Consider the following 23,599-nt stretch of genomic DNA (forward strand, 5'->3'; position numbering starts at 1 on the left):
CTGAAATTAAAGGAGAAACTGCCGAAGAAACCTTTTGATTAAATCTATCAGAAGTGATAGCAGTGTGGCTGTTTAGCATTTGATTGTAAATTCTTTTTTCTGTTGACCTTCCCGACAGGTTTATGTTGGATACATCTAATTTCCTGAAGTGTTTTCAAAGATGTGGGCATTTTGATTAAAAATATTCCCACAAAAATTTCCAAACCTCTTTTTAAGGTATCTTAAAATTAATTTAGTAAGACACTATAAGAAAATGCTGTTATTACAGAAACAGTTTCAGAGGAAAAAAAATAAGATGTGTTATTTGGATTTAGAACTTCAAAGCTAGAATTGTTCTTATAAAAGGAAAAAAAAGTTTTCTCATGGTTAATCTCACTTTTTAAATAGAGTGAGATGAGATGGAGTATTTGAAATGAAAATGGTTAAGGAATCACTTTTATACCATGGTGGCAGAATGTTTTTTGTCTTTAATATTTTTGATTGTTAAAACACCTACACACAATATATAGTCATGTGCGTGGAAAATTTTAAATCAATACATGTATAAAATTAAAATTATTCCCCCTTTTCCATTCCCTAGAGATAATCACTGTTCACACTTCGATTTAGAACATTTAAGAGCTTTTTCTATACACATATATATACATAACCATGAATACACAGAACTGTATTTAAATAACACTGTGATCAGACTGAATTTACTCCATAGTCATATCCTCTTTGTTTTTTGCTTTTTTTAAAAGTCAGATTTATTGAGTTATAATTTATACACACTTTAATTCTACTTCTTGGGCAAAACAAAACATAGAAGTCTGTGGGAATGGCAAAAAAAAAATTTCAGGAATCAGAGATGCTGTGGAAATTGGGTTTATTGATTCAATAAACAACAAAGGATAATTCTTCTATTTTTCCACTTACCCCATCTACAGTTTTTGGTATTTTCACTGAATCATCACCTTGAGCAGGGTGTGGATGCATTACTATTATGTGAAAGTTGTATGACTCCACACTGCAGTGTTCTAGGGTTAGTCCCCAAACTTTAATCATGAGGAATTAAAAAGAACCAAAATTAAAGTGTATATTGACTAAGGTTAAGTGGGAGTAAAAGTCTTTATTTTTGGTAAAGAATTTCATTTATGGATTCCCCTAGACCTGCAAATCTCTAGAAATTATACACATAATTATTTCAGCTATGTCCTCTCATTTTGTAAGTCACATTAGGGGAGGGGCCTAAGACTGAAGGATTTTCATAGTCTTTTAAAATTGGTATGGATACATTATATACTATCAGCTAAAAGTATCATAAAATATACTTTTACACAGTGTAATGTTGTAATAAGAGATATATATGTGGTCTTCCTCTCTGGTTTCTGGCACAGAACTCCTAATATTATACAATAAATTAATATTTGCTTTTTGTCCCTGGTAGCTTAAGCAGCTCTGGAGAGATGAATAAAGGCAAAATGAGCATGTTTTTTCATTAATAACAAGAACTTTTCAACCACAACTTGGTTTATTTTAATTAAGTGACTTTTTGGAAAGCCCATAAAATGAGGGGCTAGTGGTCAAGGGAGTCAACCATGTGACTAGAGGGTTGAAACTTTCCACCCTATGTCCTGACCTCTGGGGAGAGAGGCTGGAGGTTGAGTTAATCACTAATTGTCAATGATTTAACCAATCATATCTAGGTAATAAAGCCTCCATAAAAAACAAATGAAAGGATTTGGGGAGCATCTATGTTGGTGAATGAACTGAGGTGCTCAGAGGGAGCTACACCCTGGGAGGGCATGGAAGCTCTGTTCCCCTTATCCCATGCCTTGCCCTATACTTCTATTTTTCTGTTCACCTATATCTTTTATTATACTCTTTATAACAAACAGGCAAGTGTAAGTATCTTCTTCCCTGAGTTCTGTGAGTTGTTATAGCAAATTATTGAAGCTGAGAAGGGGGTTGTGGGAATCCTCAGTTTGTAGCCAACTCAGCCAGAAGCACAGGTGACAAGCTGGGATTTGCAATTGGCATGTGAAGTGGGGGACAGTCTTACGGACCTGATCCCTTAATCTGTGGTCTGTGCCAACTCCTGGCAGTTAGTGTCAGAATTAAGTTAAATTGTAAGACACCCAGTCAGTGTCTGCTGAGAACTGGAGTGGAAAAACTCACACATTTGGTGCCAGAAGTGGGGCAAATAGAGGAAACAGAGTTTTCCTTTACCTGGGTGAAGCAGACTGTTTTGAGCAGTACTTATCAGTATGATAGTCTCTATTTGTTATAATCCTTTTACATATGTTGAAAAGGTTCCCAGGAATTTTAGTAAATCTTTTCCTACCTTTATTCAGCATAAACTTCCTTAAGCTTAAAAGAATTTTCTCATTAGACACAACCAAATTTTGATTCTATAATAGCATTATTTCTATTGCTTCTCAGCCTTTTGGCTAAGATTAAGTATAATAGCACTATTTCTGGTAGAATAATGGATTAAAGGAAAATTTTACAGTTTAGCTTATGGATAATTATTGATATTTCTAAGCATTTGGGATATATTTAATTTTCATGGATTTAGATGTTTTAAATTTGTAGTAGCAAATTATAATACAAAATCCAATGAAAATATAGTCATAGTTTTATTATAACTGTATTATTTGTAACATACTCATATTACAGGTATTGAAGACTGAAGTGACATGATAAATTACTTTCTGATTTGTTGTTGAGTCAAAAGTTGGTTTAAGTCTAATTTTTTTTGATTATCTGGAAAAAAATAAATTATAAAATTAAATTTTATATTGGACTAAAAAGCAAAAAAAATAAAAAACCCGAAAAAACCTTGCTTTTAAGATATTTCAATTGGCCTTGAATAACATGGTTTTGAACTGTGGGAGTCCACTTACATGCAGACTTTTTTCAATAGTAAATACTACAGTACTATACAATCAGTGGCTGGTTGAATCTGCATTTGCAGATTCAAATATGTATACGGAGGGCTGACTATAGGTTATATGCATTTGACTGTGGGGAGGGTTGGCATCCCTAACCTCCATGTTGTTCAAGGGTCGACTGGATTTTGTATTCTGTAATTTTTAGACATAGCTTAAAAGATTAAAATTACCTCTATGATTTCTTTCTTTCTTTTTTTTTTTTTAACCGGTGTTTCAGTATTAGCTTATCAAGTGTTAGATGAAGTTACTTTTTTGTGTTTGGAGAATTACATTATACTTAGTATCTTGCATAATGTGGATACTTAATAGAAAGTTTAACTTGATTTATCATACCCACTGAGGTCCTCTTCCGAAAACTCTGAAGTTTGATATAAACTTTCCATTGTGGATCTTCTAGACTCTCCTAAAGAAAAAAAGATGTATACATTTAATGGCTTATCACAAATGGAGTTTACAGTTCTTTTGGGTTTGAACATGGGAATCTCTTTTCAGGGGTCTCTACCCTTATCACCTGTATGACAAAAGTTTATGTATAACTTGTATCACCAGTGCAGATTATATTGCTCAAAGATGGCCACAATGATATCTCCCACTCTACACGTTCCTCAAAAGTATGATCTTGCCACTTCCCCTTCAAGAGGTGGAATCCAATTCCCCTCCTCTTGAAACTGGGCTAGGCATAGTACTATTTTGTAATCAATAGAATGTGGAGGAAGTGACTGCATGACTTCCAAACCTAGATGAGAAAAGGCTGTGCTGCTTCCACCTGGTTCTCTTAGGATGCTTGCTTTGGAGGAAGCCAGTTGCCATATAAGAAGTCTTACAACCCTGAGATTGTCATCCTGGTGAGACCATGTACAGATGCTCCATTTGACAGTCCCAGCTGAGCCCAGCCTTCTAGCTATCCTGCCAAAGCTCCACTATGTGAGTAAAACCTTCTTGGATCCTTCAGATCAACCCATCTGTCAGTTGAGTATTATCATTGGGTAACCTAAATGGATGTCTAGCCAAGCCAGGTTCGAATTCCTAACCCACAGAATTCTTGTGATATATGAAATGGCAAATGGAACAGCCACTGTTTGGGGATAAGATGACTTGTTAAAGCAAAACTCTGAAGGACAATTAATTTAGAGAGCAATATAAAGTAACCAAATAATCAAATATGATATGGGAAATTTAGACATAAACAGAAATATTAATTTATTACTTAACTTTCATATCTGCCCTTCTACTTTTTTTAACATCTTTATTGAAGTGTAATTGCTTTATAATGGTGTGTTAGTTTCTGCTTTATAACAAAGTGAATCAGCTGTACATATACATATATCCCCATATCTCCTCCCTCTTGTATCTCCCTCCCACTCTCCCTATCCCACCCCTCTAGGTGGTCACAAAGCACCGAGCTGATCTCCCTGTGCTATGTGGCTGCTTCTCATTAGCTATCTATTTTACATTTGGTAGTATATACAAGTTCATGCCACTCTCACACTTCATCCCAGGGTTACCCTTCCTCCTCCCCATGTCCTAAAGTCAATTCTGTACATCTGCATCTTTATTTCTGTCCTGCTCCTAGGTTCTTCATGACCACTTTTTTTTTTTTAGATTCCATATATATGTGTTAGCATTTGGTATTTGTTTTTCTCTTTCTGACTTACTGTACTCTGTATGACAGACTCTAAGTCCATCCACCTCATTACAAATAACTCAATTTCATTTCTTTTTATGGCTGAGTAATATTCCATTGTATATATGGGCCACATCTTCTTTATCCATTCATCTATTGATGGACATTGAGGTTGCTTCCATGTCCTGCCTATTGTAAATAGAGCTGCAATGACAATTTGGTACATGAGTCTCTTTGAATTATGGTTTTCTCAGGGTATATGCCCAGTAGTGGGATTGCTGGGTCATATGGTAGTTCTATTTTTAGTTTTCTAAGGACCCTCCATAAAGTTCTCCATAGTGGCTGTATCAATTTACACTACCACCAAGAGTGCAAGAGGGTTCTCTTTTCTCCACACCCACTCCAGCATTTATTGTTTGTAGATTTTTTGAAGATGGCCATTCTGACCTGTGTGAGGTGATACCTCATTGTAGTTTTGATTTGCATTTCTCTAATGATTAGTGATGTTAAGCAATCTTTCATGTGTTTGTTGGCAATCTGTATATCTTCTTTGGAGAAATGTCTATTTAGGTCTTCTGCCCATTTTTGGATTGGGTTGTTTGTTTTTTAGATATTGAGCTGCCTGTGCTGCTTGTAAATTTTGGAGATTAATGCTTTGTCAGTTGCTTTATTTGAAAATATTTTCTCCCATTCTGAGGGTTGTCTTTTTGTCTTGTTTATGTTTTCCTTTGCTGTGCAAAAGCTTTTGTTTCATTGCGTCCCATGTGTCTATTTTTGTTTTTACTTCCATTTCTCTAGGAGGTGGGTCAAAAAGGATCTTGCTGTGATTTATATCATAGAGAGTTCTGCCTGTGTTTTCCTCTAAGAGTTTTCTAATGTCTGGCCTAACATTTAGGTCTTTAATCCATTTTGACTTTATTTTTGTGTATAGTGTTAGGGAGTGTTCTAATGTCATTCTTTTACAGGTAGCTGTCCAGTTTTCCCAGAACCACTTATTGAAGAGGCTGTCTTTTCTCCATTGTATATTCTTGCCTCTTTTATCAAAAATAAGGTGACCACATGTGATAAACCACCACATGTGTGTGGGTTTATCTCTGGGCTTTCTATCCTGTTCCATTGATCTACATTTCTGTTTTTATGCCAGGACCATACAGTCTTCATTACTGTAGTTTTGTAGTATAGTCTGAAGTCAGGGAGCCTGATTCCTCCAGCTCTGTTTTGGTTTCTCAAGATTGGTTTAGTTATTGAGGGTCTTTTGTGTTTCCATACAAATTGTGAAATTTTCTGTCCTAGTTCTGTGGAAAATGCCATCGGTAATTTGACAGGGATTGCATGGAATCTGTAGATTGCCTTGGGTAGAATAGTCATTTTCACAATGTTGATTCTTCCAATCCAAGCACATAGTATATCTCTCCATCTGTTTGTATCATCTTTAATTTCTTTCATCAGTGCCTTATAGTTCTTTGCATAAAGGTCTTTTGTCTCCTTAGGTAGGTTTATTCCTAGGAATTTTATTCTTTTTGTTGCAATGGTAAATGGGAGTGTTTCCTTAACTTCTCTTTCAGATTTTGCATCATTAGTGTATAGGAATGCAAGAGATTTCTGTGCATTAATTTTGTATCCTGCTACTTTACCAAACTCATTGATTAGCTCTAGTAATTTTTTGGTAGCATCTTTAGGATTCTCTACATATAGGATCATGTCATCTGCAAACAGTGACAGTTTTACTTCCTTTCTGACTTCGATTCCTATTTTTTCTTTTTCTTCTCTGATTGCTGTGGCTAAAACTTCCAAAACTATGTTGAATAATAGCGGTGAGAGTGGGCAACCGTGTCTTTTTCCTGATCTTAGTGGAAATGGTTTCAGTTTTCCACCATTGAGAATGATGTTGGCTGTGGGTCTGTTGTATATGGCCTTTATTATGTTGAGGTAAGTTCCTTCTATGCCTACTTTCTGGAGGGTTTTTATCACAAATGAGTGTTGAATTTTGTCAAAAGCGTTTTCTGAATCCATTAAGATGATCATATGGTTTTTATGCTTCAGTTTGTTAATATGGTGTATCACATTGATTGATTTGCATATATTGAAGAATCCTTGAATTCCTGGGATAAACCCCACTTGACCATGGTGTATGATCCTTGTAATATGCTGTTGGATTCTGTTTGCTAGTATTTTGTTGAGGATTTTTGCATCTATGTTTGTCAGTGATATTGCCCTGTACTTTTCTTTCTTTGTGACATCTTTGTCTGGTTTTGGTATCAGGGTGATGGTGGTCTTATAGAATGAGTTTGGGAGTGTTCCTACGTCAGCTCTATTTTGGAAGAGTTTGAGAAGGATAGGTGTTAGCTCTTCTCAAATGTTTGATAGAATTCGCCAGTGAGGCTGTCTGGTCCTGGGCTTTTGGTTTTTGGAAGATTTTTAATCACAGTCTCAATTTCAGTGCTTCTGATTGGTGTTTTCATATTTTCTATTTCTTCCTGGTTCAGTCTTGGAAGGTTGTGCTTTTCTAAGAATTTGTCCATTTCTTCCAGGTGGTCCATTTTATTGACATACAGTTGCTTGTAGTAATCTCTCATGATCCTTTGTATGCCTGCAGTGTCAGCTGTTACTTCTCCTTTTTCGTTTCTAATTCTATTGATTTGAGACTTCTCCCTTCTTTTCTTTATGAATCTGGCAAATGGTTTATCTATTTTGTTTATCTTCTCAGAGAAACAGCTTCTAGTTTTATTGATCTTTGCTATTGTTTCCTTCATTTCTTTTTCATTTATTTCTGATCTGATCTTTATGATTTCTTTCCTTCTGCTAACTTTGGGGTTTTTGTTCTTCTTTCTCTAATTACATTAGGTGTAAGGTTAGGTTGTTTATTTGAGATGTTTCTTGCTTCTTGAGGTAGGATTTTATTGCTATAAACTTCCCTCTTAGAACTGCTTTTGCTGCATCCCATAGGTTTTGGGTCGTCATGTCTCCATTATCATTTGTTTATAGGTCTTTTTGATTTCCTCTTTGATTTGTTCAGTAATCTCTTGATAATTAAGTAGTGTATGGTTTAGCGTCCATGTGTTTTTATTTTTTCCAGATTTTTTCCTGTTGTTGATATCTAGTGTCACAGCGTTGTGATCAGAAAAGATACTTGATACAATTTCAATTTTCTTAACTATACCAAGGCTTGATTTGTGACCCAAGATATGATCTATCCTGGACAATGTTCCATGAGCACTTGAGAAGAAAGTGTATTCTGTTGTTTTTAGATGGAATGTCTTCCAAATATCAATTAATTCCATCTTGTTTAATGTGTCACTTAAAGCTTGTGTTTCCACATTTATTTTCATTTTGAATGATCTGTCCATTGGTGAAAGTGGGGTGTTAAAGTCCCCTACTACTATTGCGTTACTGTCTATTTCCCCTTTTATGGCTGTTAGCACTTACCTTATGTATTCAGGTGCTCCTATGTTGGGTGCATAAATATTTACAATTGTTATATCTTCCTCTTGGATTGATCCCTTGATCATTGTGTAGTGTCCTTCATTATCTCTTGAAATAGTCTTTAAAGTCTATTTTGCCTGATACAAGAATTGCTACTCCAGGTTTCTTTTGATTTCCATTTGCATGGAATATGTTTTTCCATCCTCTCACTTTCAGTCTGTTTGTGTCCCTAGGTCTGAAGTTGGTCTCCTGTAGAGAGCATACATACAGGTCTTGTTTCTGTTTCCATTCAATCCAGTCTATGTCTTTTGGTTGGAGGATTTAATCCATTTACATTTAAGGTAATTATCAATATGTGTGTGCCTATTACAATTTTCTTAATTGTTTTGGGTTTGTTATTGTAGAACTTTTCCTTCTCTTGTGATTCCTGCCTAGAGAAGTTCCTTTAGTTTGTCGTAAAGCTGGTTTGGTGGTGATGAATTCTCTTAGCTTTTGCTTGTCTGTAAAAGTTTTAATTTTTCTCTCAAATCTGAATGTGATCCTTGCTGGGTAGAGTAATCTTGGTTGTAGGTTTTTCTCCTTCATCACTTTAAATATATCCTGCCACTCCCTTCTGGCTTGCAGAGTTTCTGCTGAAAGATCAGCTGTTAACCTTATGGGGATTCCCTTATGTATTATTTGTTTTTTAACCCTTGCTGCTTTTAATATTTGTTTTTTGCATTTAATTTTTTTTTCTTTTTTTGCGGTACGCGGCCCTCTCACTGTTGTGGCCTCTCCCATTGCAGAGCGTACGCTCCAGACACGCAGGCTCAGTGGCCATGGCTCACGGGCCTAGCCACTCTGCAGCATGTGGGATCCTCCCAGACCCGGGCACGAACCCACGTCCCCTGTGTCGGCAGGCAGACTCTCAACCACTGCACCACCAGGGAAGCCCTGCATTTAATTTTTGATAGTTTGATTAATATATGTCTTGGTGTGTTTCTCCTTGGATTTATCCTGTATGGGACTCTTTGCGCTACCTGGACTTGATTGACTATTTCTTTTCCCATATTAGGGAAGTTTTCAAGTCTAATCTCTTCAAATATTTTCTCAGTCCCTTTCTTTTCCTCTTCTTCTTCTGGGACCCCTATAATGTGAATGTTGGTGTGTTTAATGTTGTCCCAGAAGTCTCTGAGACTGTCCTCCATTCTTTTCATTCTTTTTTCTTTATTGTGCTCTGCAGTAGTTATTTCCACTATTTTATCTGCCAGGTCACGTGTCCGTTTTTCTGCCTCAGTTATTCTGCTATTGATTCCTTCTAGAGAATTTTTAATTTCATTTATTCTGTTGTTCAACATTGTTTGCTCTTTAGTTCTTCTAGGTCCTTGTTAAACATTTCTTGTACTTTCTCTATTCTCTTTCCAAGATTTTGGAGCACCTTTACTGTCATTACTCTGAATTCTTTTTCAGGTAGACTGACTATTTACTCTTCATTTGTTTGTTCTGGTGGATTTTTATCTTGCTCCTTCATGTGCTGTGTTTTTTTGTCTTCTCATTTTCTTAATTTACTGTGTTTGGGGTCTCCTTTATGCAGGCTGAAGGTTTGTATTTCCCATTGTTTTTGGTGTCTGCTCCCAGTGACTAAGGTTGTTTCAGTGGGTTGTGTAGGCTTCCTGGTGGATGGGACTAGTGCCTTCATTCTGGTGGATGAGACTGGATCTTGTCTTTCTGGTGGGTAGGACCACGTCTGGTGGTGTGTTTTGGGGTGTCTGTGAACTTATTATGATTTTAGGCAGTCTCTCTGCTAATGGGTGGGGTTGTGTTCCTGTCTTGCTAGTTGTTTGGCATAGGGTGTCCAGCCCTGGAGGTTGTTGGTCGTTGAGTGGAGCTGGGTCTTAGCATTGAGATGGAGGTCTCTGGGAGCACTTTTGCCGTTTGATGTTATGTGGAGCTGGGAGGTCTCTGGTGGACCCATTTCCTGACCTCAGCGCTCCCACCTCAGAGGCACAGGCCTGACATCAGCCAGAGCACCAAGACCCTGTCAGCCACATGGCTCAGAAGAAAAGGGAGAAAAAAGAAAGAAAGGAAAAATAAAATAAAAGATATTAAAATAAAAAATAGTTATTAAAAATTAAAAAAAATTAAAATTAATTTTAAAAAGAAAAAAAAGGAAAGAGAGAAAGAAGAGAGCAACTAAACCGAAAAACAAATCCAGCAATGATAACAAGCACTAAAAAGTATACTAAAAAAAACACAAAACTATCCAAAAAGGACAGACAGAATCCTAGGACTAATGGTAATAGCAAAGCTATACAGACCAAATCACACACAGAAGCATATACATACACACTCAGAAAAAGAGACAAAGGAAAAAAATATATATATCGTTGTTCCCAAAGTCCACCACCTCAATTTTGGGATGATTCTTTGTCTACTCAGGTACTCCACTAATGCAGGGTACATCAAGTTGATTGTGGAGATTTTATCCGCTGCTCCTGAGGCTGCTGGGAGAGATTTCCCTTTCTCTTCTTTGTTTGCACAGCTCCTGGGGTTCAACTTTGGATTTGGCCCTGCCTCTGCATGTAGGTGACCTGAAGGCGTCTGTTCTTTGCTCAGACAGGACGGGGTTAAAGGAGCAGCTGACTAGGGGGCTCTGGCTCACTCAGGCTGGGGGAAGGGAGGGGTACAGAATGCGGGGAGAGCCTGCTGTGGCAGAGGTCTGCATGCCATTGCAACAGTCTGAGGCATGGCATGTGTTCTCCCGGGGCAGTTTTCCCTGGATCATGGGACCCTGGCAGTGGTGGGCTGCACAGGCTCCCGGGAGGGGAGGTGTGGATAGTGACCTGTGTTCGCACACAGGATTCTTGGTGGCTGCAGCAGCAGCCTTAGCATCTCATGCCCATCTCCAGGGCCCACACTGATACCCGTGGCTAGCGCCAGTCTCTGGAGCTTGTTTAGGTGGTGTTCCGAATCCCCTCTCCTCGTGCACCACGCAACAATGGTCTCTTGCTTCTTAGGCAGTTCCAGACTTTTCCCCAGACTCCCTCCCAGCTAGCTGTGGCGCACTATCCCCTTTCAGGCTGTGTTCACACAGCCAACCCCAGTCCTCTTCCTGGGATCCGACCTCTGAAGCCTGAGCCTCAGCTCCCAGACCTCACCCCTCCGGCAGGTGAGCAAACAAGCCTCCCAGGCTGGTGAGAGCTGGTTGGTAACGATCTTCTGTGTGGGCATCTCTCCACTTTGCCCTCTGCACCCCTGTTGCTGCACTCTCCTCTGTGTCTCTGAAGTTTCCCCCCCCCCGCCACCCCCCATCTCCACCAGTGAAGGGGATTCCTAGTGTGTGGAAACTTTTCTTCCTTCACAGCTCTCTCCCAGTGGTGCAGGTCCCGTCCCTGTTTTATCTTTTGCCCTACCCAGGTACGTGGGAAGTTTCTTGCCTTTTGGGAGGTCTGAGGTCTTCTGCCAGCATTCAGTAGGTGTTCTGTAAGAGTTGTTCCACGTGTAGATGTATTTCTGACGTATTTGTGGGGAGGAAGGTGATCTCCACATCTTCCTCTTCCGCCATCTTGAATGTCTCCTACCCTTCTACTTTTGACTTGAATGCACTTATCTAATAAGATGCTCTTTATCCTTGCTTATAACAGGCCTCAGTGTCCAGGTCCCCTTTCATTTCCTGAATTCTACTTTTCATAAAGTTCTGCATATTTCATATTTTGTCCTCATATCCCACGTACCACAACTCCTGAAACATTTCCACTATATTCTCACTTTATTTTCTGAAATTCCTTCTACTTTCTTGCTCTGACAGAATCTTGGCTGTCCTCTGAGGATACTGCTAGCCCAGAAGCCCTTCTTGTTTTTCTTTTCATCAGTCCTCTTACCATGGTACTTGGAGATGGGCAGGTGTCCTCCTCCTTATTGTTCTCTTTCAGTGTATTTGCCCTCCCTTCTTCCCTTCCTAAAACTCACATCATCAGTTTATATAATCAACTATTGCTGTGATCTACCTGCAACTGGATTGTTCTCAGTTCATCATTGGCTCATTGTCAATTTCCCACTACTTTCTTAATTTAGCAATTTAAGTGTATGTTTAGAAGAGTCTTTCACCCTGGGTCTCAATTCCTTGAGCTCTGTTCTTTTAGATCTTGTCTTTTACCTTACCATAGCCATTAATTCCCATGCTTATTCTCAGACTTTTTCATTACCTGTAATTGCAAGCCCCCCTCGAACTCAGTTTTCTGCATTCAACTAGTAGACTGCCAGCTTTTTTTTTTCTGGATCACTCCCTCTATTACCCCACCACTAGCAATTCTTCAACCCCACTGGGACTTCCAATTCTACTATCTTTTCATTGTTCCTCCCTGTTTGGATTTCTTCTTTCCCTTCGTTGTACCATTTAAACTCCATGGTCATTCACCCTCTTGCATATAGGCTGACTTCCTTAACCTTTTTTTCTCACTTTGTTATATTCTCTTGACAAAACTATAATCCCAGTTAAATCCAACTCTCTTCCTATTCCTCTCCCGCAGTGTAAGGCTCTGTGCGGCTGGAAAAACATACAAGTGGGTCTCACTTTAAATTCATGGTCACCAACATTAGGGGGAACTCAATACTTTAAGGCCATCCTATTAAATGTTCCTTGTCCATTCATTCTTCCACTCTCCTAGATGACATTTACTCTTTCTTCCATTTTCTCAAACCTCCAACTCTCTATATTCATTATCATTCTCAGCTGATGATTTATTTTCCAGTTTCATAGAGGAAATATAACATAGTAGGAAAAAGCTTCCACAAGCTGTGTCAAGAGTTACTTACTTGTTTCTGTTCTATATGCTTCATGTCTCCCATACTCCCATCTAAGGTCAACCCCTCTAGGTCTTCACTAGATCTCATCCTCTCTTGCCTACACAAGACACGGCTCTAGTAATTCCTTCTGTCTTTCACTTATCAGTTTTTTTGCACTCTACTAAATCTTTCCAATCAACATATACATATTTTGTTGAAGACACATGAGTAAGTTCTCATCAATGAATGTGGACAGAATGATACATACTGCTTCTGGGCCTGAGCATTAGGCATTGGGCATTCATTTCTCCTTAAACTTCCCATTTTCCTCAATCTTGAACATGGAAATTTATGATTCAGTTTCAACCATGCAGACAATAACAACATCCAAGTTAATGGATGGGATGATTTTGCTCCACAGGGCAGATTTGGAAATATCTGGAGATATTTTTGTCATCAAAACTGGTCGGTGGAAGTGCTACTGGCATCTAGTGGGTAGAGACCAGGAATGCTGCTTAATATCCTACAATGCTCATGACAGCCATTCCCCACCCTTCTCTCCAACAAAAAAAATCATCCAGCTCAAAATTTTTATAGTGCTATATTGAGAAACCCTGCCCTGGGGGATGGTGGAACAATAAGACAGAAGGTCATGGTTCCCTGAATGCCTGTGGGACTACCTTGTAAATGTAGACAGCTCACTTCAGGATTAAGGAAGAAACAAACTTCTATATTCTTAAGCTACTGTACTTTTGGGACTCTTTGTAATAGTAGCTTAGCCTTTACTTTAACTGATATATTCCATCACCTTTTGAAGTAAAGAACTACGCTGGGCTTCTCAGTTTAATATTTTGATTGCACCACAATACAGAGAACCATCCTGACACCCTAATGCCTGTTTTATACTATCTAATGTCTTAAACTCAGCATTTTCTTTGGTTTGGCAGGATGTAACAATATTTTTTAAATTGGAGAAATTGTTCCTGGATTTTCCAAGTTTGAAATTATGCCTGGTTGGTCTCAAATAATTGTTTAGCATTCATTCCTCAGATGCTCACCAAAGATGATTTTTATTGTGGAACAGTTTTCATGTAGATTCTCTGAGAAGAATAGCTACATCTGCAGCTACTCTTTTACTCAACTTGGGCCACAATTGCTAGTTTAAAAAAAAGACATTGATACTTGCTGAGTTAGGAAACCTTAGAAAAGGTTAATTTATACAGGGGAATATTTGAAGTTATCATTCAGGTTTTCTGAGACTTCTGTTCATTTGCAACAAGGTGAGCATCATGGGATTGTTGACTCTTGGTTCCATCTTGGAAAAGCACTCATTTTGATTCCTAACCTAGGTTTCCTGTTGTGGGTCTGTTCTTAGGGTATGATTTGAGATGTTTGATCTTCAAGGAAGCTGGAAGATTAGGACCCATATCACTCCAGCAAGGGAGACCAGAATCAGTGCAAAGCTGAGAGTTTGGTATTTGCTTACACCGCCTACCATTTCAATAGAAATAGGCACTTCCCTGTTGCTAATAGTAAAGACTCTCAAAGGGTAGATTCCCTCAAGTGGGCAACAAAAGGATCTCATTTTACCACATTTTAGCCTACCTTGTACCAAAGAGCAATAGAATAAGTCAACGATGCTGAATTGCAATAAACCTACAAACCCATTCCTTTACTTGAAAACAATGACATATAATTTTCATATAATACAGTACTACATATAAATGAGATTAAAAAAAATGTTATCTATAGGGGAGTGTAAGTTGAAATGGGAGAGATGCTACCTGGTAGTTTTGTGACTGAAAAGGTGAATGAATTTTTATCATTTCGTCATGCAAAACATTTTTAGTGGCCTCACTAGAAAAAGGTAAATAATAACTCATACATAAAGGTTGTGTCAGAGTTTATAGACTAGACCCCTGGTAATGGATTCAACCTTTCCACAACAAATCAAAAGTATTGTTGTATGCTCACATGAATATACAACAGTCATTACCTTAAATTTAAAACTCACTATAAGCAGCAAACACGTAGAGCAGGATATGAAGGATGTATTATATCAGTGTAGTCTGCAGAGAATTTCTTCAAAAGGTTTTTGCTTTGTTGAAATATGTGTTGCAGTTCAAAGCTAAAGGGATTACTTCTGAATAGTCATCATAGGGTTGATTACGTTTGTATATTATATTTAGCTGGACCCTGCAGGCTATTATTCCATTAGGTCTGCCAGTCCTGCTATTGTCACAAAGTTGATCACCAAATGTTAAAAGACTGTGTTTTCTGTTGACCTTATCAAAATGTCTCAAAAGACTTTGTTAACAAATAAAATTCAGGTTGTGTTTCATGAAAATGATTAAGAATAAATACCATGTATGAAAACTGCTCGTATCTTATGGGTGATCTTAGCATTACGCCATTATTAGTGAGGAGATTATATTTTGCTTTAGTATTACAGCACAATTCAATTTTAGTAGAAATAGTTCTTTTTCATGCTCACAGTAGACAGTCTCAGAGACTGATTTCCAAAAAAAGGACAGAAGTCGCTCCCCCTCTCCCATGTATTCAAATCACATAAAATTAACACCATGGAAGTAAGCCCAGTATATCAATATTAATACAGTGCTATATCTACAATGGCCTATTACAATGTGGTTTTAGAAGGTAACTGTACTGAGGAGAACAGAGTATATACACTGAAAATTTGTCATTCATACTTGATAATCAGAAAATCACTTTAAATAAATAAAAATTTAACTGCTTATCTTCTAGACAGTGTTACGTAGTTTCATTCATTTAATCACAACAGTTGGAAAATTTTAAAGAAACAAGTTGAATATATATTCTTATAAGTCCCAAGTCCAATTGCCAATATAAGGCATATTTTGATAACCTTGACTTTTAACCTATGTCATTAGGAATTAATGACAAAGTAACAAAATGAAAGTATATTTTTGATAAAGATATTGACAGAGATGGTTTTATTATTTCAAATAGCCTGTATAAAATTTTCACTAGAATCACAAAAGCTGTTCTTTGGGAACAAAGATGATTTTGAAGCTATCTCAATTGAACAGCTCGTCTTTGAATTATGTTCCCAGAAGTAGGATCGGCACAGACTCCCGTGTCCTTTTTGGCATGGTCCTCCTTGTAACTGATGGTGTGTAAAATGGCTGGTCAGGGATATAGCCTGTGAGCCTGGAGCACAGCCAGATACACATTATGGCCTCATTGGCACTGTTCTCTCATCGACTGAACTTTTTAGCAAGTGGAAGTTTCCTAATATTTCTTGTACTTGCTTGCCTTTAGCCACCCCACTTGTTACTCACAATAGAGAAGGCCTTGCGTATCAGTCAGGAGGAAGCAGATGGCACATTCAACTGGGATTTTGAAGAGATCTTAATGAGGGGCTATTAAGAGATGAGGGCAGGGCTAGAATGACAATAGATCCTGAGGCACCCAGTGACTGCCAGTGGAGGGATGCTATGCCATTGTCTTCCCCAAGCTGAAGGTAAAGGGGGACTAGATGGCGTTACTGGACCCTGAGTGAGGGATGGAAGTTTAGAATAGTGCTCACCCAACTGAACCTAGAAACAGCGGTTGTAGTGTCACAGCTGTCAGAACTCAGCTGAAGTCAGGGCCTAAGGAATAATTCCTGACCTTTCCACATCCTAACCTCCCATCCCCTGCTGATGACTCCCTTTAGATAAATCCAAACCAGGAAGACAGCAGGCAAGTTAACCTGTGAGATGCAGTCTGAAATCAGTCTCCTGGGACACAGAGCAAAGTGGGAGAATGGATCTTGTGTGTGTGTGTGTGTGTGTGTGTGTGTGTGTGTGTGTGTGTGTGTGGTGTCAAATTGCATATAATAATCACAAAGTGCAAATGTCACCAGTTTGGTCATGTGAAGCATGGTTTAAGTGTCAACATACTTGATGCTAGTATATGATTTGATATTTCTCTTTTCCTTGTCTTTCTTTCCCCTTTCTCTTTTTCTCCTCCTTGCCCCCCTGTTTTTTTGTGTTTTTTTTATAATACTGGTTTGTCATTCATGGTACTTCTCATTTACAGTCTATAAAAATTCTATGAACTGAAGACTGAGATTACAGAGTTAATCCCACTTTCCCATAAAAACAAACAAAACAAAAACCACCACCAAAACCAACCAAAACAACCCAAAAAACCAAAACCATACAAGTTTTATTAGTAATACTTTCCTATTTTCTGTTAACAAACAAAAAGGTAATTTCTTCCAACTGTGTTTTGAAGCAGAAGTCATGATGTGGTTATTCTATATCTGATGAGTATAAGAGTCAAGATATAAACACTTTTAAGGCAGAACACATCAAGTTTGGGTAGACTCTCTTAAGTGTCAGAAACTGACATGTGACCTTTCATATTACAGGTTCTGGTATACAGCAATTCCCTTTTCAAAGGTTCTTGTTCATATATGAAGCCTATTAAAATTTGTACAAGGATCAGAAGTATATTTGAACTCAAAATTATAGGTTCTTTCCCCTCCCTTAAGCATCATTATCTTAAATAGAATGGAGCCAGACTTGGATGAAGCATTGAAGAGATCACATTGACACAGAATTATCCTGAGTTTCTTTTTCAAGATATCTAAACTTTTAATGAGAGTATCTTATTCACATCTGTCAGTCTGTTCAGACACTGAATACTTTCTTAAGATAAATAAATATAGTGTTGATGTCTTCATACAGTTTTTAAAATTTCTCCAATTAATGCCACATTACAAATTCTGCAGTTTTTCTAGTCAAGATGGAATAACCAAAATCAGAGTACCCTCTTTCCTGAAACATCTCCCCTTCCCCCCAAAAAACGCCCTAAGTCTCAGACCCCACTCTAGACCTAGTAAATCAGAATCTGCATTTTAAAAGAACACCAAGGTCATCTGTTTGCTCACTAAAGTTTGAGACCCTTTGTTTTGTATAACCTTCCTCTTATTTTTACCTACTATTTAAGGTAGGAGCAAAATAGCCTGTTTGGTAAAAAGAGGAAGGATAGCTGCTTGTCTTTTGTTCAGTTGCAACATTCAGATCATGAGTAAAAATTAAATTCATTTCCATGGATTGAGAGTGTATTTTGTATGAGGGAATGTGATAGAACTTTAAAACATTTTTTAAATTAAAAAAATTTCATATCCTAACTATTGTCATACATACTTTATTGAAGTATATACAGTGTTGTGCTAGTTTCTGGTGTACAGCAAAAGTGATTCAGTTGTGCATACATACATACATGTATATATTCTTTTTCATTATAGGTTAGTACAAGACATTAAATATAGTTCCTTGTGCTATACATTAGAACCTTGTCTTTTAATCTATATTATATATAGTAGTTTGTATCTGCTAATCCCATACTTCTAATTTTTCCCTGCCCCACCCCCTTTCCCCTTTGGTAACCATAAGTTTGTTTTCTATGTCTGTGAGTCTGTTTCTCTTTTGTAAATAAGATCATTTGTATCATAGTTTAGATTCCACATATAAGTGATATGATATTTGTTTTTCTCTGTCTGATTTACTTCACTTAGTATGATAATCTCCAGGTCCATCCATGTTGCTGCAAATGGCATTATTTCATTCTTACACTCCGGAAGTGCCTGATCTCAGAAGCTAAGCAGGGTTGGGCCTGGTTAGTACTTGGATGGGAGCCTCTTTTTTTAAACTGCTCAACCTCCCTAACGTGAAGATAAGGAAACCAAAGGTTGAAGGGATTGACTTTTTTTTTTTAATTGAAGTAGAGTTGATTTACAATGCTGTGGCAATCTCTGCTGTACAGCAAAGTGACTCAGTTATACACATGCAGCAACATGGATGCAACTAGACATTATCATACTAAGGGATTGACTTTTGCTCAATATAACACAGGTGAAAACTGGCTCAGTGGAGATGCAAACCCAGGTCAGTTTGGATCCAAAGCCCATGTTCATAACTTCTATACTCACTCTCACGCCAGTGAATTCAAAAGAAGGAAGGTAATAGGAAAGCCTCTTAGGCAGCTGTATTAGGCAGCTGTAGAGGAGGATTTATTTGACCTTGTGGAGAACTGCCATGAAAATCCTATCTAGTCCTTAATTGTCGTTTGTCTATTTTCTTGTCTTCTAGAGATGGTTTCTAACACAGCAGTTAAAAAAAATTGCCACGTGCCCCAGGGATCTCCCTGAAGACCACTAAGCTGACAGGAAATCTAGGACAACTGGGCTTGGGCAATGAGGAACCTAATCCAGGGTTTCCATCAGGTGCGTTGTTGCCTTTATTTCATTATACTTTGACTCAACCCCTAATGGATTCAGCTTCATAAAGTAAGAAAAAGAGGGGAAGAAAAGCAATTTATTCATGTTTTCACTGGAACTCACTGCAGACATGAACTTTCTCTAAAAATGCAAATCATTTGGTGCAACACAAGAGAAACTCAGTAGCTAAAGCTCTTAGAGGAAAGCGCTTTCCCAGAGCTAATGTTTTCATGCTCAGTGATTGAATAAATCGATCCATTTATTACAACATCTTCACTTAAGTTTTTTCTCCCTAGATGAATGTGTATAAGCGTACTAGGGGACTTTCTTTATCACTAAGAGAATTGATTACACTTGTTAATTTGGCTTTTAATCCTAGATATAACAAAACAAATACCATAAACAAGTGTAGAAGAAGAAATCAATATAGATCTGCTCAAAATCAGATTGATCAAAAAAGGATTTAGTAAGACTCTAAGATGTAAAATACTAATGTACAAGCAAAGCCCTTACTTATGTAATATGGTTCTAGACGAGCTAGGATCTGAGAGAAACTATTTCTGAAAACAGAAATGGTGCACTTTTGTTGCATTAAAGAAAAATCCCCACAAGGCTTACCTATCCAAGGTATTTAATGTGAATATTTGTTTTTAAAAGATTTCTTGTCTTTTATCCAATCTTCTTAATTCACAGGGCACCATATCACAGATTTGTTATGCTACATAAAGCAAAAATTACACTTAACAAGTGTACGGTTGGTCATAAAAATAGATAAAACAACACTCTTAAAGGCTCGGATATCACAAGGAAAGGTTGTCAGCCATTCTTTTCAGAGAAGGTGAGGACAATGAGAAATAAAAATTATACACAAAGACTTCTACAATGCTACTTAGACCAGCTCTGGGCCATTACCACATGTGTTTTGTAGAATCCAAGTAGCAAACCAATTGCTCAGTGAACACTCTTTATTAAACATATTTTTAATTCCAGTTGTATAATAATAAATGAGACAGATTCACGCTACTTTACTCTCCAAATGACACAAATTTTAGACTGCTTTTCCAATAGTGGATATAGCTTATGTTGCCCATACGCTGGGTCTGTCCACTGGTAACCCCTATTCAGTTGTCATTCATTCAACAGATATTCACTGAGTACCACCTGAGTGAAAAACACACATTTCTGACATAGGTGTTGGGGTACAGTTGGTAGCAGTATTCAAATTACATGGATTCAGGAGTGCATGGCTGGGGAAGGGGTTGCAGTGGGGGACTCAATCTATAATCACAGCATGATTCTCTGTACTAGTGCCTGGTCTTCAGAGAACGAATGAGAGTTTTATGTACAATTTATTAAAGCAATTAATAGGATAGTCTAGGAGGGAGCACAGGGTTTCAAAACAAACACTAAGACATTAACAGAATACATATAATAAATGCATTTAAATGCTTGTCTCAGGGAAAATAAGCCTGTTGGGTTTTCCATGGTAGGACTCAGATTCCTCAGTAGCTTGATTGGTGGGTCAAAAATTTGAAGAGCAGAGAATCTCTCTGTTAGAGCACATTCCCTTAATGGGTGCACATTACATACTGCACACATATTTTGAATTATAGATAAGAAGTCATTTTTGAAAAACTTTTTGTGGTTTGAACTTATGTATATAATCACCATTTCTTTGTTATCTTGTATTATAGACTTTTCTTTTTTGAAAAGTAGTATATTCATACCTGTACCTTGCATGATATCTCAGAGATAGTACATATTTAATGTTTTCTGAATGAACACAGTTTTTAGCTTGTGATTTACTTTAAAAAATGTGACATTCCATTGACAGATGAATGGGTGAAGAAGATGTGGTACATATTTGCAATGGAATACTACTCAGCCATAAAAAAGAATGAAACAATGCCATTTGCAGCAACATGGATGAACCTAGAGATTGTCATACTAAGTGAAGTAAGCCAAACAGAGTAAGACAAATATCATATGATATCACTTATATGTGGAATCTAAAATGTGACACAAATGAACTTATCTATGAAACAGAAAGAGACGCACAGACATAGAGAACAGACTTGTGGGTGCCAAGGGGCAGGGAGGGAAGGACTGGGAGTTTGGGGCTAGCAGATGCAAACTATTATATATAGAATGGATAAACAACAAGGTCCTACTGTATAGCACAGGGAACTCTATTCAATATCCTGTGATAAACCATAATGGAAAAGAATATTTAAAAAGAAGGTATATATATGTACAACTGAATCACTTTGCTGTACAGCAGAAATTAACACAGCATTGTAAATCAACTATACTTCAGTAAAAAAAGAATCTCAACTTCGCTTGTACCAAAAACAAAAGTGACATAATAAAGTATTGCTTGGCACATAGTAGATGACCAATAAATGTCTGTTGAAAGACAGAATGAACGACTTACGCCTGTTCTTAAATGTTTAGGTGAGAGCACAAAACATATATAAAGACAAAACTATTGGTTTGAAAAGGTAGCTAATAAAAAAAATTCTCCAGCAAGATCTATGGACAACTCTTTAACGAGTACATAAGAAATACTCCGTTTTTAAGGACTGGTTTTCTTCTTGAATATATTATTTGCTCATCTTACAAGTAAAGCAGACAAAGTCTAAACTTTTAGTCACAATATCTGAAGTTCTTCAGGGAAGAAATGGGATCTTTATGAACAATTGCTTAAAATAATTTAACACAGTTAAGTTTGAAGAACTCCTTTTTTTTTTGAGGGAGGGACTATTATCAATTTTTTTTTATTGAAGTACTGTATAGTTGATTTACAATGTTGTGTTAGTTTCAGGTGTACAGCAAAGTGATTCAGTTATACACACATCTGTATCTATTTTTTTTTCAGATTCTTTTCCCTTATAGGTTATTGCAAAATATTGAGCAGAGTTCTCTGTGCTACACAGTAGGTCCTTGTTGGTTATCTATTTTATATATGGTAGTGTGTTGTTAATCCCAACCTCCTAATTTATCCCTCCCCTGCCCTTCCCCCTTTGGTAACCATAAGTTTGTTTTCTATGTCCGTGGGTCTACTGCTGTTTTGTAAATAAGAAAGAACTGCTTACTTAATATTTCCTTCCTTCCATCTTAAAGAAGGTTTAACCTACACAAAGTATCTTAATTTTCATGGATTCACTTATTTTAAAGAGCAATGAGGATATGGAGTCACCTTTCTGTATATTGGTTATGTAATTGTATTTGGCGTAGAGGGCAGAAGAGGGGAAGAACAGCAGAGTTGGAAGACTGTTTTTCCTTACTACACAAATAACCTCCTCCCTTCAAGTTTACCTTCTTTGGCTTTCTTGCACTGTGGTTGGGGAAAAAAAGAAAGGTACTATATCCTTTTTTTTTCTTTCATCAATTTTTTTTATTAGGGTATAGTTGCTTTATAATGTTGTGGTAGTTTCTGCTGTGCAATGAAGTGAATCAGCTATATGTATACATATATCCCCTCCCTCTTGGACCTCCCACTCCCCCTATCCCACCCATCTAGGTCACCACAGAGCACTAAGCTGAGCTCCCTGTGCTATACAGCAGGTTCCCACTAGCTATCTGTTTTACACATGGTAGTGTATATATGTCAATCCCAATCTCCCAATTCATCCTCCCTCCATCCCCACCCCCTGCCTCCCTGTGTCCACAGGATGGTTCTCTACATCTGTGTCTCTATTCCTGCCCTGCAGATAGGTTCATCTGTACCATTTTTCTAGATTCCTCATATATGCATTAATATATGATATTTTTCTCTTTCTGACTTACTTCACTCTGTATGACAGACTCTAGGTCCATCCACATCTCTACAAATGACCCAATTTCGTTCCCTTTTATGGCTGAGTAATATTCCATTGTATATATGTACCACATCTTCTTTATCCATTCATCTGTCAATGGACATTTAGGTTGCTTCTATGTCCTGGTTATTGTAAATAGTGCTGCAATGAACATTGCGGTGCATGTGTCTTTTTGAATTATGGTTTTGTCAGGGTGTAGGCCCAGTACTGGGATTGCTGGGTCATAAAGCTGACAAATTTTATGAGGGAAGACACTACGTAAATTATGCTTTAATGAATGGGAAGATATTAAAAATGATAACGATACATATTCAGATGACAATAATTACTGGGAAAGGACTACTTTGATGGCTAAGCCGATGAGAATGAATTAAGTTGAATATAAAATAGGCTTTTCAGTGATAAGACCACATCAAATTTATGTGTGTGTGTGTGTATATATATATATATATATATAAAATATGTAATTGTAAAAAAATTTAATATATAAATAATAAAATATATAATTGAATATAATATAAATATATTAAAATGCATATGATATAAATAAAAAATACATTAAAAAATATATATATTCAATTGCCATTTTTATGTGACCTAGGAAACTGGGAGTAAGAAACCAAATACTCCGTGTAGTTTAAAGTTGTGTGGATTTGCTCCAGCATCTTGCAGCATTTCATTGCACATATTGCACATATTGGGAATGTCAAGTAAGTTACATATCAACTTGAATACAGTTGCTTGTATAAATGCACCTAAACAACCTATTTAAATCATT

At 37.3% G+C, this 23,599-nt stretch overlaps 1 protein-coding gene and 1 long non-coding RNA gene across 4 annotated transcripts in view; one reads left to right on the plus strand and one right to left on the minus strand.

Annotated features, from left to right (window-relative positions):
• The window catches only part of LOC125964180 (uncharacterized), a 672,498-nt gene that overhangs the window by 360,354 nt on the left and 288,545 nt on the right, over positions 1–23,599 (plus strand). The window lies entirely within an intron of this gene.
• Positions 502–23,599, minus strand: part of TTC29 (tetratricopeptide repeat domain 29) — a 249,929-nt gene continuing 226,831 nt past the window's right edge. The window contains exons 10-11 of one of the 2 annotated variants that reach the window (XM_033402828.2): positions 3,270–3,339; positions 502–2,748 (exon numbers count right to left, since the gene is read on the minus strand). In XM_033402828.2, the coding sequence (XP_033258719.1) occupies positions 2,745–2,748; positions 3,270–3,339 (74 nt within the window). In that variant the 3' untranslated portion in view covers positions 502–2,744. Of the gene's footprint in view, positions 2,749–3,230; positions 3,340–23,599 lie in introns of those variants that run through there. The other variant, XM_049708815.1, reaches the window with a different exon arrangement.

Source organism: Orcinus orca, chromosome 4, assembly GCF_937001465.1.
Source record: "Orcinus orca chromosome 4, mOrcOrc1.1, whole genome shotgun sequence".
Taxonomy (NCBI): domain Eukaryota; kingdom Metazoa; phylum Chordata; class Mammalia; order Artiodactyla; family Delphinidae; genus Orcinus; species Orcinus orca.